The following is a 15,733-nucleotide window of genomic DNA, read 5'->3' as shown; positions in this document are numbered from 1 at the left end:
TCAAATAATTTGAAAAAAAAGCAAATCTCTAGATGTGGAAGGCAAATTCTGCCCTTCAAATCACATAGGCATAATAGACCAATGAAAAGTTCGTGTTTTCAAAAGGTTCTAAAAGAGATTTTTAAAAATTCATTCATGGGATCTAGCCATCGCTGGTAAGGCCAGCATTTATTGCTCATCTATAATTGCCCTTGAGAATGTGGTGGTGAGCCAAGAAAAGTGATTTAACTGTGAGAAAGTGATGTGATAACTAAAGGCAGCAGACAGGCATGAGGGAAGTAAAAGTAACATTAGAATCCAAACACCGGGTGTGTGCAGGAAGCATGCATTTCAAGCAAGGCTGTTAATATAACTACATGGAATTGCTCACGAGTTGCAGGAATCACTGTTTTGTAACAATAGGCGTATTACAAATTCGGATTCATCATAGATACCCCCTTGGATTCAATGTATCTGTAAGAGGTCTGACTTACTTTTATGGGAGTTGACTCACACTGTCCTACATTTACTCACGCAATAGCATAACCCAGGGGTGTAACTTGTGACCGGGACCAAATAATATTGTCTTTCAAAATGTGTACATCCTCAATCTATCTGTAGATGGACCGAGCAAATATTTGGTGACACAAAGCTTAATAATGTGAATAATTAAGCTGCTTTATTTCACAGTAAATGAACATACGGTTATGATCAGATTCACTTAATTCAACTGGTACACTTGTCTTTGTGAAATAATACAAAAATAATGAACACACTATGCCTTGCTTAACTTAAACTAATTTTCTAACTCTTCTTTCCTGCATTCCATCCTTGTTACCGCCTTTATCTGCCTGACATTCCCACAGCATTCTCTTTCAGATGAAAACTTCCCTTGTTCGCAGCCAATAGGATTGAGGACTTTCCAACACAATGGGTATGGTTTGTTTTTCAATTGCTGAGATGGTCTAACAAATTGCTTTTTACACACTATGAGGAAACAACATCAAAGCGAACTCATTAGCATCTTAATTACCTGTTGTCCCAACCTCATAGAAACATAGAAACATAGAAGATAGGAGCAGGAGTAGGCCATTCGGCCCTTTGAGCCTGCTCCGCCATTCAACGAGATCATGGCTGATCATCCAAACCCTAGCACCCGGTCCCTACACCGACAGCCATCCCACCCAAGCCCTATCCCCGTAACCCCGTAACCCCACGTATTTAATCCCCCCTAACACTAAGGGCCAATTTTTATCATGGCCAATCAACCTAACCCGCACATCTTTGGACTGTGGGAGGAAACCGGAGCACCTGGAGGAAACCCACGCAAACACGGGGAGAATGTGCAAACTCCACACAGACAGTCACCTGAGGCCGGATTTGAACCCGGGTCCCTGGCGCTGTGAGGCAACAGTGCTAACCACTATGCCACCGTGCTGCCCTCTGTATTATGCAAACCCATGTTTGGATTTGCATAATACAGTACATTTTAAAGTAACCCAAATCCTTCCGGTGGAAAAATGATCATAAAATCCTGAAATGTGACATGGTGTTTATGTCTTATAGTGGGCCACTGATTTACAGATACTGAATAAGTCAAATTACTTTTTTATTACATGGCATTCTGAGATTAATATTGGTGCTTTGGGAATTGAATTCCATTATTTTATATAGTTACTAGCTGGAGTGCCCGGCGGTGCCGAGGCTTTTTCGAGGGCATGTTGTTGTTGGAAGAGAGAGAGAGAGTGACTGGGGGGAAGAGAGAACGCGACTGGGGGGAAGAGAGAGAGCGACTGGGGGGAAGAGAGAGAGCGACTGGGGGGAAGAGAGAGAGCGACAGGGGGGAAGAGAGAGAGCGACTGGGGGGAAGAGAGAGCGACTGGGGGGAAGAGAGAGAACGACTGGGGGGAAGAGAGAGAGCGACTGGGGGGAAGAGAGAGAGCGACTGGGGGGAAGAGAGAGCGCGACGGGGGGAAGAGAGAGAACGACTGGGGGGAAGAGAGAGAGCGACTGGGGGGGAAGAGAGAGAGCGACTGGGGGGAAGAGAGAGAGCGACTGGGGGGAAGAGAGAGAGCGACTGGGGGGAAGAGAGAGAGCGACTGGGGGGAAGAGAGAGAACGACTGGGGGGAAGAGAGAGAGCGACTGGAGGAAGAGAGAGAGCGACTGGGGGGAAGAGAGAGAGCGACTGGGGGGAAGAGAGAGAGCGACTGGGGGGGAAGAGAGAGAGCGACTGGGGGGAAGAGAGAGAGCGACGGGGGGAAGAGAGAGAGCGACTGGGGGGAAGAGAGAGAGTGACTGGGGGGAAGAGAGAGAGCGACTGGGGGGAAGAGAGAGCGACTGGGGGGAAGAGAGAGAGCGACTGGGGGGAAGAGAGAGAGCGACTGGGGGGAAGAGAGAGAGCGACTGGGGGGAAGAGAGAGAGCGACTGGGGGGAAGAGAGAGAACGACTGGGGGGAAGAGAGAGAGCGACTGGGGGGAAGAGAGAGAGCGACTGGGGGGAAGAGAGAGAGCGACTGGGGGGAAGGGAGAGCGACGGGGGGAAGAGAGAGAACGACTGGGGGGAAGAGAGAGAGCGACTGGGGGAAGAGAGAGAGCGACTGGGGGAAGAGAGAGAGTGACTGGGGGGAAGAGAGAGAGCGACTGGGGGGGAAGAGAGAGAGCGACTGGGGGGGAAGAGAGAGAGCGACTGGGGGGAAGAGAGAGAGCGACTGGGGGGAAGAGAGAGAGCGACTGGGGGGAAGAGGGGGGAAGGGGAGGGGGGGAAGGGGAGGGGGAAGAGAGGGGGAAGGGGAGGGGAATAGGGGGGAAGGGGAGGGGGTGTGGGGGAGGGGGGAAGGGGAGGGGGAGGGGGGGAAGGGGAGGGGGGGTGCGAGAGGGGGGGAGGGGGTGAGGGGGGGAGTCCCCGAGCCCCGCCCTCCCGAGGCCCGATCTCCGGAGGCCCGATCTCCCGAGCCCCGCCCCCCGCCCAAGCCGGCTTCAAGAGCAGAGGGAGAGACGCCGCCGCGCAACCTACCACGTGAGATCCGGCCGGACTCAAGTCGCGCGCGCTGACTCCTGCCCCACCCGCCTTTACTAACATGGCAGCGGTGGCGACGCTCGGCTCAGGCCCGCCCCCTCCAGCCTTCACAAAGATGGCGGTGATCACGAGCCGCTTGTTCAGCGCGACGGGAGGTGCCTAGCTCGGGCGTGGCTGGGCAACAGAGGCCCAGGCTTACAGGCCTGGAAAAACGGTTAAAGGTAGGAAAATTCTAGATGTTACAGAAAAGATTTACAAATTAATTAACTTTTTTAAAAAACAATTTGTGTTTTAAAAGCAACTTTTTTTTTGCTGGAAATGTAGATTTGAAAAGAAACACGCAGAAAGCGGGAAAAAGAAATGAAAAGTTTGGAATCAAGATGGCGGCGACTCACCTCGGTTCAGAACGATAAGGCCCGCCCACACACGCACCGATTGGTGGACCGTCAGGTCACCGAAGCGTAGGATTGGTCAATCGTCCCGTCACTCGACTCCAGGAGGGCCCGCCCACACGCGCCAGGAACCCGCCCTGCCACGCAGCGATTGGGCGACCGTCGGGTCACTCGACCGTACGATTGGTCGCCCTCGACGTCACTCGATGCTAATGAGCGGATAATGAGCGGAATGTTGAACGTTTTTTGGATACCGCGGGCGCAATTTTTGTCTCGCCGAAACGTAAATAGGCTTATGACGGTTTTGGAATCGTAAACTTTCTTTCGATGTAACACACGTGTAGGTACGCTCTATAACTTTCGAGTTTATACAATACAGACAGACAGACGGAATGACAGACAGACAGATCGACCATTTTATATATATATAGACTAGCTGAAGTGCCCGGCGGTGCCGAGGGTCTTTTGAGGGCATGTTGTTGTTGGAAGAGAGAGAGAGAGCGACTGGGGGGAAGAGAAAGAGCGACTGGGGGGAAGAGAGAGAGTGACTGGGGGGGAAGAGAGAGAGTGACTGGGGGGGAAGAGAGAGAGCGACTGGGGGGAAGAGAGAGAGCGACTTGGGGGAAGAGAGAGAGCGACTGGGGGGGAGAGAGAGCAACTGGGGGGAAGAGAGAGAGCGACTGGGGGAAGAGAGAGAGCGACTGGGGGGAAGAGGGGGGGAGGGGGGAGGGGAGGGGGAGAGGGGGAGGGGAGGGGGGAGGAGGAGGGGGAGGGGAGGGGAGGGGGTGAGGGGAGTGGGAGCGGGTGGGAGGAGAGGAGGGGGAGCGGGGGGGAGGAGAGGGGGGGAGGGGGGAGAGGAGGGGGGGGGAGGGGGGGAGAGGAGGGGGAGGGGGAGCGGGGGGGAGGAGGGGGAGAGGAGGGGAGAGGGGAGGGAGAGGGGGGAGCGGGGGAATCCCCGAGCCCCGCCCCCCGATGTCCCGAGCCCCGCCCTCCCAAGGCCTGATCTCACGAGGCCCGATTTCCCGAGCGCCGCGCCCCGCCCCCTGATCTCCCGAGCGCCAATCTCCCGAGGCCCAATCTCCCGAGCCCCGCCCCCCGCCCGAGCCGGCTTCAAGAGCAGAGAGACGCCGCCGCGCAACCTACCGCGTGAGGCCCGCCCCCTGATCTCCCGAGCGCCGATCTCCCGAGCCCCGCCCCCCACCCGAGCCGGCTTCAAGAGCAGAGAGAGAGACGCCGCCGCGCAACCTACCGCGTGAGGCCCGGCCGGACTCAAGTCGCGCGCGCTGACTCCTGCCCCACCCGCCTTTACTAACATGGCGGCGGTGGCAACGCTCGGCTCAGGCCCGCGCCCTCCAGCCTTCACAAAGATGGAGGAGATCGCGAGCCACTTGTTCAGCGCGACGGGAGGTGCCTAGCTCGGGCATGGCTGGGCAACAGAGGCCCAGGCTTACAGGCCTGGAAAAACGGTTAAAGGTAGGAAAATTCTAGATGTTACAGAAAAGATTTACAAATTAATTAACTTTTTTAAAAAACAATTTGTGTTTTAAAAGCAACTTTTTTTTTGCTGGAAATGTAGATTTGAAAAGAAACACGCAGAAAGCGGGAAAAAGAAATGAAAAGTTTGGAATGAAGATGGCGGCGACTCACACCGAAGCATAGGATTGGTCAATCGTCCCGTCACTCGACTCTAGGAGGGCTCGCCCGCAAGCGCCAGAAACCTGCCCCCACCACGCAGCGATTGGTCGACCGTCGGGTCGCTCGACCGTATGATTGGTCGCCCTCACTCGATGCTAATGAGCGGATAATGAGCGGAATGTTGAATGTTTTTTGGATACCGCGGGCGCAATGTTTGTCTCGCTGAAATGTAAATACGCTTATGACGGTTCTGGAATCGTAAGCTTTTTTTCGATGTAACACACGTGTAGGTACGCTCTATAACTTTCGAGTTTATTTAATACAGACAGACAGACAGACAGAAGAACCGCTTTATATATATAGATTCCATTACTTACATAATTAACTTTATCCCTTACTCCTCTTAAAGTAGAGAATTCACAGCAATGTGGTATGCAGTTGGAGTTAGATATCTGATCCTTAGTAGTACTGGGTAGAGGGAGTAAGGTTTAGCTGCACTGGGGTAGTCCTGCACTTTTGTAGCATTGGGGGATGATCTTGGAAAAATATCAAGTCCAAGTTTAGGTTGTGAGAGCAGCTGAGGCCTTCAAGTAAAAACTTTAAGGAAGACATTAAACGACACAAAAGACAATTTGTTGGTTAATTGTACTTTTGTAAAATATATAACTTTTTGACATTTTATGTCAAGACCTTATTTTGGACATTAGGAAGTCAAAGCTTAGAGAGGGTGCAGAGGTGATTTACTAGAATTGTACCAGGGATGAGGGACTTCAGTTATGTGGAGAGACTAGAGAACAACAACAACTTGCATTTATATAGTGCTTTTAACATAGTAAAATATCCCAAGGCACTTCGCAAGAGCGTTATCAAAAAGAAATGACACCAAGCCACATAAGGAAATATTAGGACTGGTGACCAAAAGCTGGTTCAAAGTGCGTTTTAAGTAGCGTCTTAAAGGAAGAGTGGTAGCGAAGTGGAGGGGTTTAGGGAGGGAATTCTAAAGCTTAATGCCTAGGCAGCTGAAGGCATGATCAGCATTGGTGAAGCGATGAAAATAGGGGATGTGCAAGAGGCCAGAATTGGAGGAGCGCAGAGATCGAGGAGGGTTGTAGGGCTGGAGGAGGTTGCAGAGATAGGGAAGGGTGAGGCCATGGAAGGATTTGAAAACAAGGTTGAGAATTTTTAAATCGAGGCTTTGCCAACGTAGGTTAGTGAGCACAGGGGTAATGAGTCAACTTGACTTAGTGCGAGTTAGGACACAGGCAGCAGAGTTTTGGAATGAGCTCGAGAGAAGCTGGGATTGTTCTCCTTAGAGCAGAGAAGGTTAAGGAGAGACTTAATAGAGGTGTTCAAAATGATAAAGAGTTCTGATAGAGTAAGGAGAAACTGTTTCCACTGGCAAGAGAGTCGGTAACCAAAGGACACAGATTTAATTGGCAAAAGAACCAGAGGGGAGGTGAGAATTTGTTTTATGTAGCAAGTTATCATCTGGAATGCGCTGCTTGAAAGGGTGGAGTTAGCAGTTTCAATAGCAACTTTTAAAAAGGAATTGGATAGATACTTGAAAAGGAAAAATTTGCAGGGCTATGGGGAAAGAGCAGTGGGAGTGGGATTGATTGGATAGCTCTTTCAAAGAGCCGGCACAAGCCCGATGAGCCGAATGGCCACCTTCTGTGCTGTACGATATGATTAGAAGTTTCAGTTGCCGAGAAAAGAATGGCAAAGATTTTATTAAAAGATTATTTTAAGTGATTTATGTTGTTTCATCAACAAACTTTGAGCAAAATGTTAACGTCGATTTCCATTTTTAATGTTGACAGACAGTTTCAATGCATAATACTGACATAAATCATGACGCAGGAAGTAAGGTTTGTGGACAGGAAGTGTGTGCATGCAAATTTTTAAATTATATGTATATAGACAACATATGCAAATCTTGCAGTAACCAACTGGTGCCATTTATGGAATGGAAATAAATAATCCAACATAAAAGTATCATAGATACAAATAAAAATGTAGACCTTAGTCAAGCAAAATGTCTCCCAATGTAACATGAGTATAAAAATGTGGTTCGAATCAACCTCTTTGTTCAAATCTAACCTCTGAATCCCCCTCAATGTTTTCATAAAAGTGATTATAAATTGGACAGCTGCAGGAAATGTGCAAATGTTAGAAAGTAGATTTGAATTGGTTTAATTAAGTATTCAAAAAAGCCTCGCAGTGCAGGATAAACCTTTTCTTAGTGCACAAACACAGATGCATTCAATAAGATGTTTGTATTTGTTCAGCTGATGGCCATTGCAAAGTTAAAATAGACACACACATGAAATAAATGACTACAGACCCGCAGATTTAAATTGAATTGGAGGAATGAATAAATACAAAATTATTAAAGCATTTTTTCCAAGAGGAATTTTGTATATGATGTTATAACTCAACGCCTGGGAGTTTGCGGGGATTATAGATTGCCAACTATCCATCCAGGCCAGGTTCTATTTCCCACCGCGGCCCGGCTCGCACCTCATTGGTGTCCGCGCATTTGTCTTCCGCCAACTCGGCGGACTGTTTGTGAAATGCTGAGTGTTGCAGTCGGAGCCGTCTGGTTGCTGCGCTGTTTCTAAGGGACCTGGCAGGATGGATGATCAAGGATGTCCTCGGTGCAAAACCACGAAATACCGCAACCCCTCGCTCAAACTGATGGTGAATGTGTGCGGACACACGCTGTGAGTGATGCATTGTAACCGTAGGAAATCATGGGGCGCAAAGGCGCTTTTAAAACGGGAGCGCCGTGTGTTTTCTCCCTGTAAACAGACATTCAGGCTAAACAGTTTGGTGCAGTATTCACGAATGTCGACCAAATCCTTTTCTTTTCCCCTTTCTTTGCTGGAGAATATGTTGACTCTAGCTGCAAGGAACCTGAATTAACATCAGTAGAATTTGTCAACTGAATCCAATCTACACACAATTAAAGAAGTAGAAAGACACATGGAATGGTGGAAATGTGAAATAAAACCTGGAATTGCACAGTAATACCGTTAGCGTTTAGCCTGTCTTCTCTTTTCGGCTGTTGGAGAACTTAATTGTGAGTTTCCAACATTTCAAGTTTATTGGCTACTGGATTTAAATTGCCACTCATACAAACGCTGTCTTTCACCTGAGACATTTGCCTGTCTTTTCCCTTTTTATAGATACTGACCTATCTGAAGTGCATTGCCAGCATTTTCTGCTTCATGTTTTGAACTGGAGCTGTTCGGTTTGAATTATGGGAAAGCAGCTTCTGTGAGCCAGTTACTTGAGTTTACATTATTAAATTGAGTTCTCTTGTGGCTGACTCTAGACCCATGGACAAACTGGGTCTCTGGCTTTGTTGTGGGGTTAAGAGATTTGAATTTAGTAATACAAACTGGGGAAACCAGTTTGCAGAGGCTGTCTTCTGGAATCAACTTGCTTTAAAAAGTCAGTGTAAAAATACTGTATTCTTGAGACCTCCAATTGAAACAAGTTAGGATGGATTTCAAAAGGGAAAGTCTTGCTTGACCAACCGTATTGACTTTTTTGAAGAGGTAACAGGGAGAGTAGATAATGGTAATGCAGTAGATGTAATTTATCTGGATTTTCAAAAGGCCTTCGCTAACGTACCCCATAATAGACTGATGAACAAGGTCAGAGAATGCAGAGTCAGGGGACAAGTAGCAGAATGGATAGCTAGCTGGCTTCAAAACAGAAAGTAGGGGTAAAGGGTAGCTATTCACAGTGGCAGAAGGTGGGTAGTGTGTTAGATCCGTGTGTTAATGGAGACATGGAATGCAGGAGTTGATTTAACAAGTGTTTACTGAACAAAGTCTGGAGGTGAACTAACTACACAAGACGCTACACAGGCTTATATACCCGAGTGGTCACTACTGGTACTACAGTATACAGGGGCTTCAAAAACACAGTTCCTCTTAAAGGTACATACACTACATAGTGGTGTTCCACAAGGATCTGTGCTGGGACCACTGTTGTTCACAATTTACATTAACGATTTAGACTTGGGAATCGAACACAATTTCAAAATTTGCTGATGACACCAAATTAGGCGGGATAGTCAACACTGAGGAGGACTACAAGAAGTTACAGGAGGACATTAATAAACTTGCAGAATGGGCATATAATTGGCAAATGAAGTTCGCCACAGATAAATGAGGTATTACATTTTGGTAGGAAGAATAGGGAGGTCACTTATCACTTGGAGGGTCTGAGCCTAGGTGGAGTAGAGGAACAAAGGGATCTAGGAGTACAAATACACAAATCACTAAGTTGCGACACAGGTTAGCAAGGCCATAAAAAAAGCAAACCAAGCACTAGGGTTTATTTCTAGAGGGATAGAATTGAAAAGTAGGGAAGTTATGCTAAACCTGTATCAAACCTTGGTTAGACCACACTTAGAATACTGCGTACAGTTCTGGTCACCATATTATAAAAAGGATATAGAGGCACTGGAGAGGGTGCAGAGATGATTTATAAGGATGATACTAGAAATGCGAGGGTATACATATCAAGTAAGGATGAACAGGCTCTTTTCTCTTGGAAAAAAGGCGGAGTGGTGACCTAATAGAGATCTTTTTAAATTCTGAAAGGTTTTGATAGAGTGGATACAGAGAGAATGTTTCCACTTGTGGGGAAGAGCATAACTAGAGGCCATCGATATTAGATAGTCACCAAGAAATCCAATAGGGAATTCAGAAGAAACTTCTTTACCCAAAGAGTGGTGAGAATGTGGAACTCACTACCACAGGGAGTGGTTGAAGCGAATAGTATAGATGCATTTAAGGGGAGGCTAGACAAGAATATGAGGGAAAAGGGAATAGAGGGTTATGCTGATAGATTTAGATGAGGAAAGACGGGAGGAGGCTCATGTGGAGCATGGACGGGTTGGGCCGAATGGTCTGTTTCTGTGCCGTATATCCTATGTACTGGTCTTAATTAGGGTTTGCAGAAAGCATGAAACTGCTGTATAAAGCTGCCTCAAGGAGATGATGATACAGGAAATCAAAATGCAACACCAGCATGCCATGCTGAACTCTCTGTAAAAGCAGTGAAGAGTGTTTTATTGTGCATTTGCCTACGTGAAGCATGAAAAAACAAAACTATCCCGTGTAATTTTTTTTCTTGCTGCAGTTTCTTACAAAAGTGCTAATTTAACCAAAATACTAAGAGTAATAAAAACAAAAAATATTGTTGTTGGTACAGTGTTGGCTAACGTGAATGTCCAAAAGTTGTCTAGTCAAATATTTAGTTTTAGATTTGATAACATATTGGAAATACATTTGCAATTGAATTTTGTTCTGGATCAATGCTTTAATCTAGGTATTTTACACTTCCTAGTTTCAGTAAATTATAACTTTTGATATGTTAAGATAATTTTAGTTCTCATACCTGAATCCTTCATAAGAGACCTTTTCTCATTCCAAGATTTCAGTCAGCCAAGCCTACTCCTTCCACAGCAGTTACGTTGACACCGCATTTCCCCCCCTTTATCTCCTCTCCTCTCCTGAACGGTGTACAGTCAACTCACAATCCAGAGCTGCTTAATTCAGACAATTCCCTCATTGCTGTATTATCTCTAGCCCTTGTACTTCAGTTCAGAATGATAGTGGACAACCAAACCGGAGGAGGAGGCAGCTCCATGAACATCTCTATCCTCTAGCATGGTGGAGCCCAACTGAGTGCAAGAGAAGAGCTGAAGTTTTGGCAAGCATCTTCAACCAAAAGTGCCCTGATCCCCACTATCGTAGATACCAGCGTCCACCCAATTTGGTTCACCCCAAATGACATTAAGTTTTTAAAAATTTGTTTATGGGATCTGGGCGTTGCGGGCAAGAACAGCATTTATTGCCCATCCCTAGTTGCCCTTGAGAAGGTGGTGGTGAGCTGCTTTCTTGAACCGCTGCAGTCCGTGTGGTGAAGGTACTCCCACAGTGCTATTAGGTAGGGAGTTCCAGGATTTTGACCCAGCGACGATGAAGGAACGGCGATATACTTCTAAGTCAGGATGGTGTGTGACTTGGAGTGGAACTCTGAGGTGGTGGTGTTCCCATGCGCCTGCTGCCCTTGTCCTTCTAGGTGGAAGAGGTCGTGGGTTTGGGAGGTGCTGCCGAAGAAGACTTGGCAAGTGATGGAAGGAGTCATCAATAATGCCATCATGTGACATCTACTCATCAATAACCTACTTACTGATGTGACTAGTAACATTTACACCACATTAGTGCTAGGTAGTGACCATCTTGAAGAGAAAGCTGAGCCATCTCCTCTGACTTTCAGCGGCACTATCATCGCCAAGTCCCACATCAGCAACATCTAGGGAGTCAACATTGACCAGAACTGAAGTGTACTAGACATAGCCACAGCATAGCTGTAAGATCAGAGCAGAAGCTGGGTACTCTGACAAGTGGCTCATTTCCTGACCCCTCAAAGCCTCTCCATTATCTGCAAAGCAAGAGTGTGGTGGAATACTCATCACATGCTTGGATGAATGCAGCCACAACATTGCCTAAGAAGTTGGATACCATTCAGGATAGAGCGGTTTGCTTGATTGGTACCTCGGTCACTGGACTCAATATCCACCCCCCATCACCAGTGCACTGTGGCTGCAGTATGTTTGATAATGAGAAGGGCAAGAGTAGCAATGTTATGCGAATATCATCACTCCAGTCACTCGCCATCCTGACTTTGACAATCTACTACTTCCTCCTTTGTCGCTGAGTCAGAGTCCTAGTATTCCCCACTTACCACCACTGTGGTAGCACCATCAGCACAAGGACAGCAGTGGTAACGGGACCACCATCTTCCCGGGGCAACTTGGGATGGGCAGTAACCTTGGCAAACATAACATAAGAAATAGGAGCAGGAGTAGGCCATTTGGCCCTTCGAGCCTGCTCCGCCACTCAATGAGATCATAGCTGATCTTCTGCCTCGACTCAATTCACCGGCCCTATCGCCATATCCCTTGATACCCTTACTAGTCAGAAATCTATCGACTTCTGTTTTGAATATACCCAATGACTGAGCCTCCACAGCCCTCTGGGGTAGAGAATTCCAAAGATTCAGCACCCTCTGAAGAAATTTCTTCTCATCTCAGTCCTGAATGGCCTACCCTTTATCTTGAGAACAGTTTAAAAAAAAAAAAAAAAATTACATTGCATAATTCAAATGATAATTCAGTTTTTTAAACACATAATTTCAAATGATCAAAAGTGGACTGTAACTCATGGCGATAATTCTTTGCTATCTTGCCTAAATAAATATTCTTCATGTATGCTCTTGAACAGTGAATATTGGTGTACTTTTTGGTCATGGGAACCTCATGACTTACTTAGCCCAATCCTGGTTCCCTCCCTTTCTCTCACTGAGTTTCTAACATGGATGACTAAACCAGGATTAGGGATACTGCCTGATTTATTGATTTTCTTTCTCTCCTTACATTGGGGTCATTGTTGCTCCTGCTCAGATCGGCTATCTCAGCATAGATCAGTGATCAAAATGGTGTCTTTCCTTGTCTGAGTGGCTCAGTACAGCATCACGGTGCATTTGCCCATTGAGCCATTGGGAAGCCTTGTGTTGAGACATCTGTCAGTGCACACTACAGTATTTCGGAATCTTTGTGTACTGGGGGTAAGCAGACTTGAGGATGAAGTGTTTCACAGGAGGCACATTCTACCCAAATTGAATGATGGCATGTTACAACACAGAAGCGGACCATTCAGCCCATCAAGTTTGTGCTGGGGATTTTTTCGACATGAGCTGTTCAGTCTAATCCCATTCTCCTGTTTGCTTTCCATAGCCTTTAATATTCCCTTTTCCCCAAACAACTGTTTAATTCCTTTCTAAAAGTACTTGGGGAAGGTTTGTGGCAGAACATTCCTGAGCACCCTCAAAACAATTCCCCCCCCCCCCCCCTTTAATCTGTGTTTGTGATTGCCTTAAATTTGTGTTCTCATTGCAATCTATTACTATTTACCCCATCATAACCATAACCCTTCTTAATCTTGATCTCTATCAGGTGACCCCCAACCTTCTGGGCTCTAGTGACAAAAGCCCTAATATCTCAAATCTCGTCATAACTGTAACCCTTCCTCTCGGGCAATATCCCAGCCAACCTATGCTGCACCTTTTCCATTGCTTTCATATCCTTCCAATGAAGGGCTGTACAAAACTATACGTGACACTCGAGTTGTGAGGCTATGGAATACATTTCCAGGATTACTGGTTGAAGCAGAAATTGTCAACATTCAAGATTAGATTGGATAGGTAGATGAAGGCAAAAGGGTTGAAGGGATATGGGAACAGGATGAGTAACTGTGATTAGAATTATTTGCTTGTGCGGAGGGTAAATGCCAACACAGATTGGTTGGGCCGAGTGGCATATTTCTGTGTTGTAACTTCTATATATTTTTATGTATAACTGCAGCCTAACTAAGGGTTAAACAATTTTCACATGACATTCTTGCTTTTAAGAACGTAAGAAATAGGAGCAGGAATAGGCCACTTGGCCCCTCGAGCCTGCTCCGCCATTCAATAAGATCATGGCTGATCTTTGGCTCAGAGCCACTTCCCAGCCTGCTCACCATAACCCTTCACTCCCTTATCTTACAAAAATTTGTCTATCTCCACCTTAAATGTATTTAATGACCCAGCCTCCACAGCTCTCTGGGGCAGAGAATTCCACAAATTTATGACCCTCTGAGAGAAGAAGTTCCTCCTCATCTCAGTTCTAAAAGGGCGACCTTTTATTCTGAGACTGTGCCCCCGAGTTCTAGATTTCCCCATGAGGGGAAACATCCTCTCTGCATCTACCTTGTCGGGCCACCTCAATACCTTATATGTTTCGATAAGATCACCTCTCATTCTTCTAAATTCCAATGAGTATAGGTCCAACCTGCTCAACCTTTCCTCATAAGTCAAACCCCTCATCTCTGGAATTAACCTAATCTCTGAACTGCCTCCAATGCAAGTATATCCTTCCTTAAATAAGGAGACCAAAACTGTACACAGTACTCAAGGTGTGGTCTCACCAACACCCTGTACAGTTGTAGCAGGACTTCCCTGCTTTTATACTCCAACCTCCTTGAAATAAAGGCCAACATTCAATTTGCCTTTTTGATTACTTGCTGTACCTGCATGCTAACTTTTTGTGTTTCATGCACAAGGACCCCCAGGTCCCTCTGAACTGTAGCATTTTGTAATCTCTCCATTTAAATAATAGTTTGCTTTTTTATTTTTCCTGCCAAAGTGGATAACCTCGCACTTTCCCACATTATACCCCATCTGTCAAATGCTTGCCCACTCACTTAGCCTGTCTCTATCCCTTTGCAGATTTTTTGAGTCCTCTGCACAACTTGCTTTCCCACCCATCTTTGCATCATCTGCAAACTTGGCTACATTCCACTTCATCCAAGTCATTCATGTAGATTGTAAATAGTTGGGGCCCCAGCACCGATCCTTGTGGCACCTCACTAATTACCATTTGCCAACCAGAAAATGACCCATTTATCCCGACTCTCTGCTTTCTGTTAGTTAGCCAATTCTCTATCCATCCATGCTAATATATTACCCCCAACTCCGTGAGCTCTTATCTTATGCAGTAACCTTTTATGTGGCACCTTATTGAATGCCTTCTGGAAATCCAAATACACCACATCCACTGGCTCACCCTTGTCCACCCTGCTTGTTACATCCTCAAAGAACTCCAGCGAATTTGTTAAACATGATTTCCCTTTCCTAAAACCATGCTGACTCTGTTTGATTGCAGTATGTTTTTCTAAATGCCCTGCTACTGCTTCCTTAATGAAGGACTCCAGCATTTTCCCAATGGCAGATGTTAGGCTAACTGGTCTATAGTTTCCTGCTTTCTGTCTCCCTCCTTTCTTAAATAGGGGTGTTACATTTGCGGTTTTCCAATCCGCTGGGACCTCTCCAGTGTCCAGGGAATTTTGGTATATTGCAACCAATGCATCCACTATCTCTGTAGCCACTTCTTTTAAGACCCTGGGATGCAGGTCATCTGGTCCAGGGGACTTGTCGTCTTTTAGTCCCATTATTTTACCAAGTACTATTTCCTTAGTGATAGTGATTGTCTTTAGTTCCCCACTCCCTGTGGCCCCTTGATTATCCATTATTGGGATGTTGTTAGTGTCTTCTACAGTGAAGACAGATGCAGAATATTTGTTCAGAGTCTGGCATTTCCCCGTTCCCCATTATTAATTCCCCAGTCTCATCCTCTAAGGGACCAACGTTTACTTTAGCTACCCTCTTCCTTTTTATATACCTGTAGAAGCTCTTACTATCTGTTTTAATGTTTTTTGCCAGCTTACTCTCATAATTCATCTTCTCTCCCTTTATATTTTTAGTCATCCTTTGCTGGTTTTTAAAAATTGCCCAATCCTCTGGCCTCCCATCAGTCTTGGCAACATTGTATGCCTTCGTTTTCAATTTGATACTATCCTTTAATTCCTTAATTAGTCATGGATGGTGCTCCCTTCTCTTAAAATCTTTATTTCTCACTGGAATATATTTCTGTTGAGAGTTATGAAATATCTCCTTAAATGTCCGCCACTGCATTTCAACTTTTTTACCGTTTAATTTGTTTCTCCAGTCCACTTTAGCCAGTTCTGCCCTCATGCCATTATAATTGCCTTTGTTTAAGATCAGGACACTGGTTTGGGATACAAC

At 46.1% G+C, this 15,733-nt stretch overlaps 1 protein-coding gene across 3 annotated transcripts in view; it reads left to right on the top strand.

Annotated features, from left to right (window-relative positions):
• Positions 1 to 7,507: 7,507 nt before the first annotated feature.
• The window catches only part of mnat1 (MNAT1 component of CDK activating kinase), a 182,278-nt gene continuing 174,052 nt past the window's right edge, over positions 7,508 to 15,733 (top strand). The window contains exon 1 of one of the 3 annotated variants that reach the window (XM_086002850.1): positions 7,508 to 7,746. In XM_086002850.1, coding sequence (XP_085858976.1) covers positions 7,658 to 7,746 — 89 coding nt within the window. In that variant the 5' untranslated portion in view covers positions 7,508 to 7,657. The remainder of the gene's footprint in view (positions 7,747 to 15,733) is intronic. The other 2 variants (XM_086002848.1, XM_086002849.1) reach the window with 2 other exon arrangements.

Source organism: Somniosus microcephalus, chromosome 12 (assembly GCF_052327205.1).
Source record: "Somniosus microcephalus isolate GS21.2 chromosome 12, FLI_Smic_1.0, whole genome shotgun sequence".
NCBI classification, from domain to species: Eukaryota; Metazoa; Chordata; class Chondrichthyes; order Squaliformes; family Somniosidae; genus Somniosus; species Somniosus microcephalus.
Note: the sequence above shows the minus strand (reverse complement) of the source record. Positions and strands in the feature narration are given on the sequence as shown.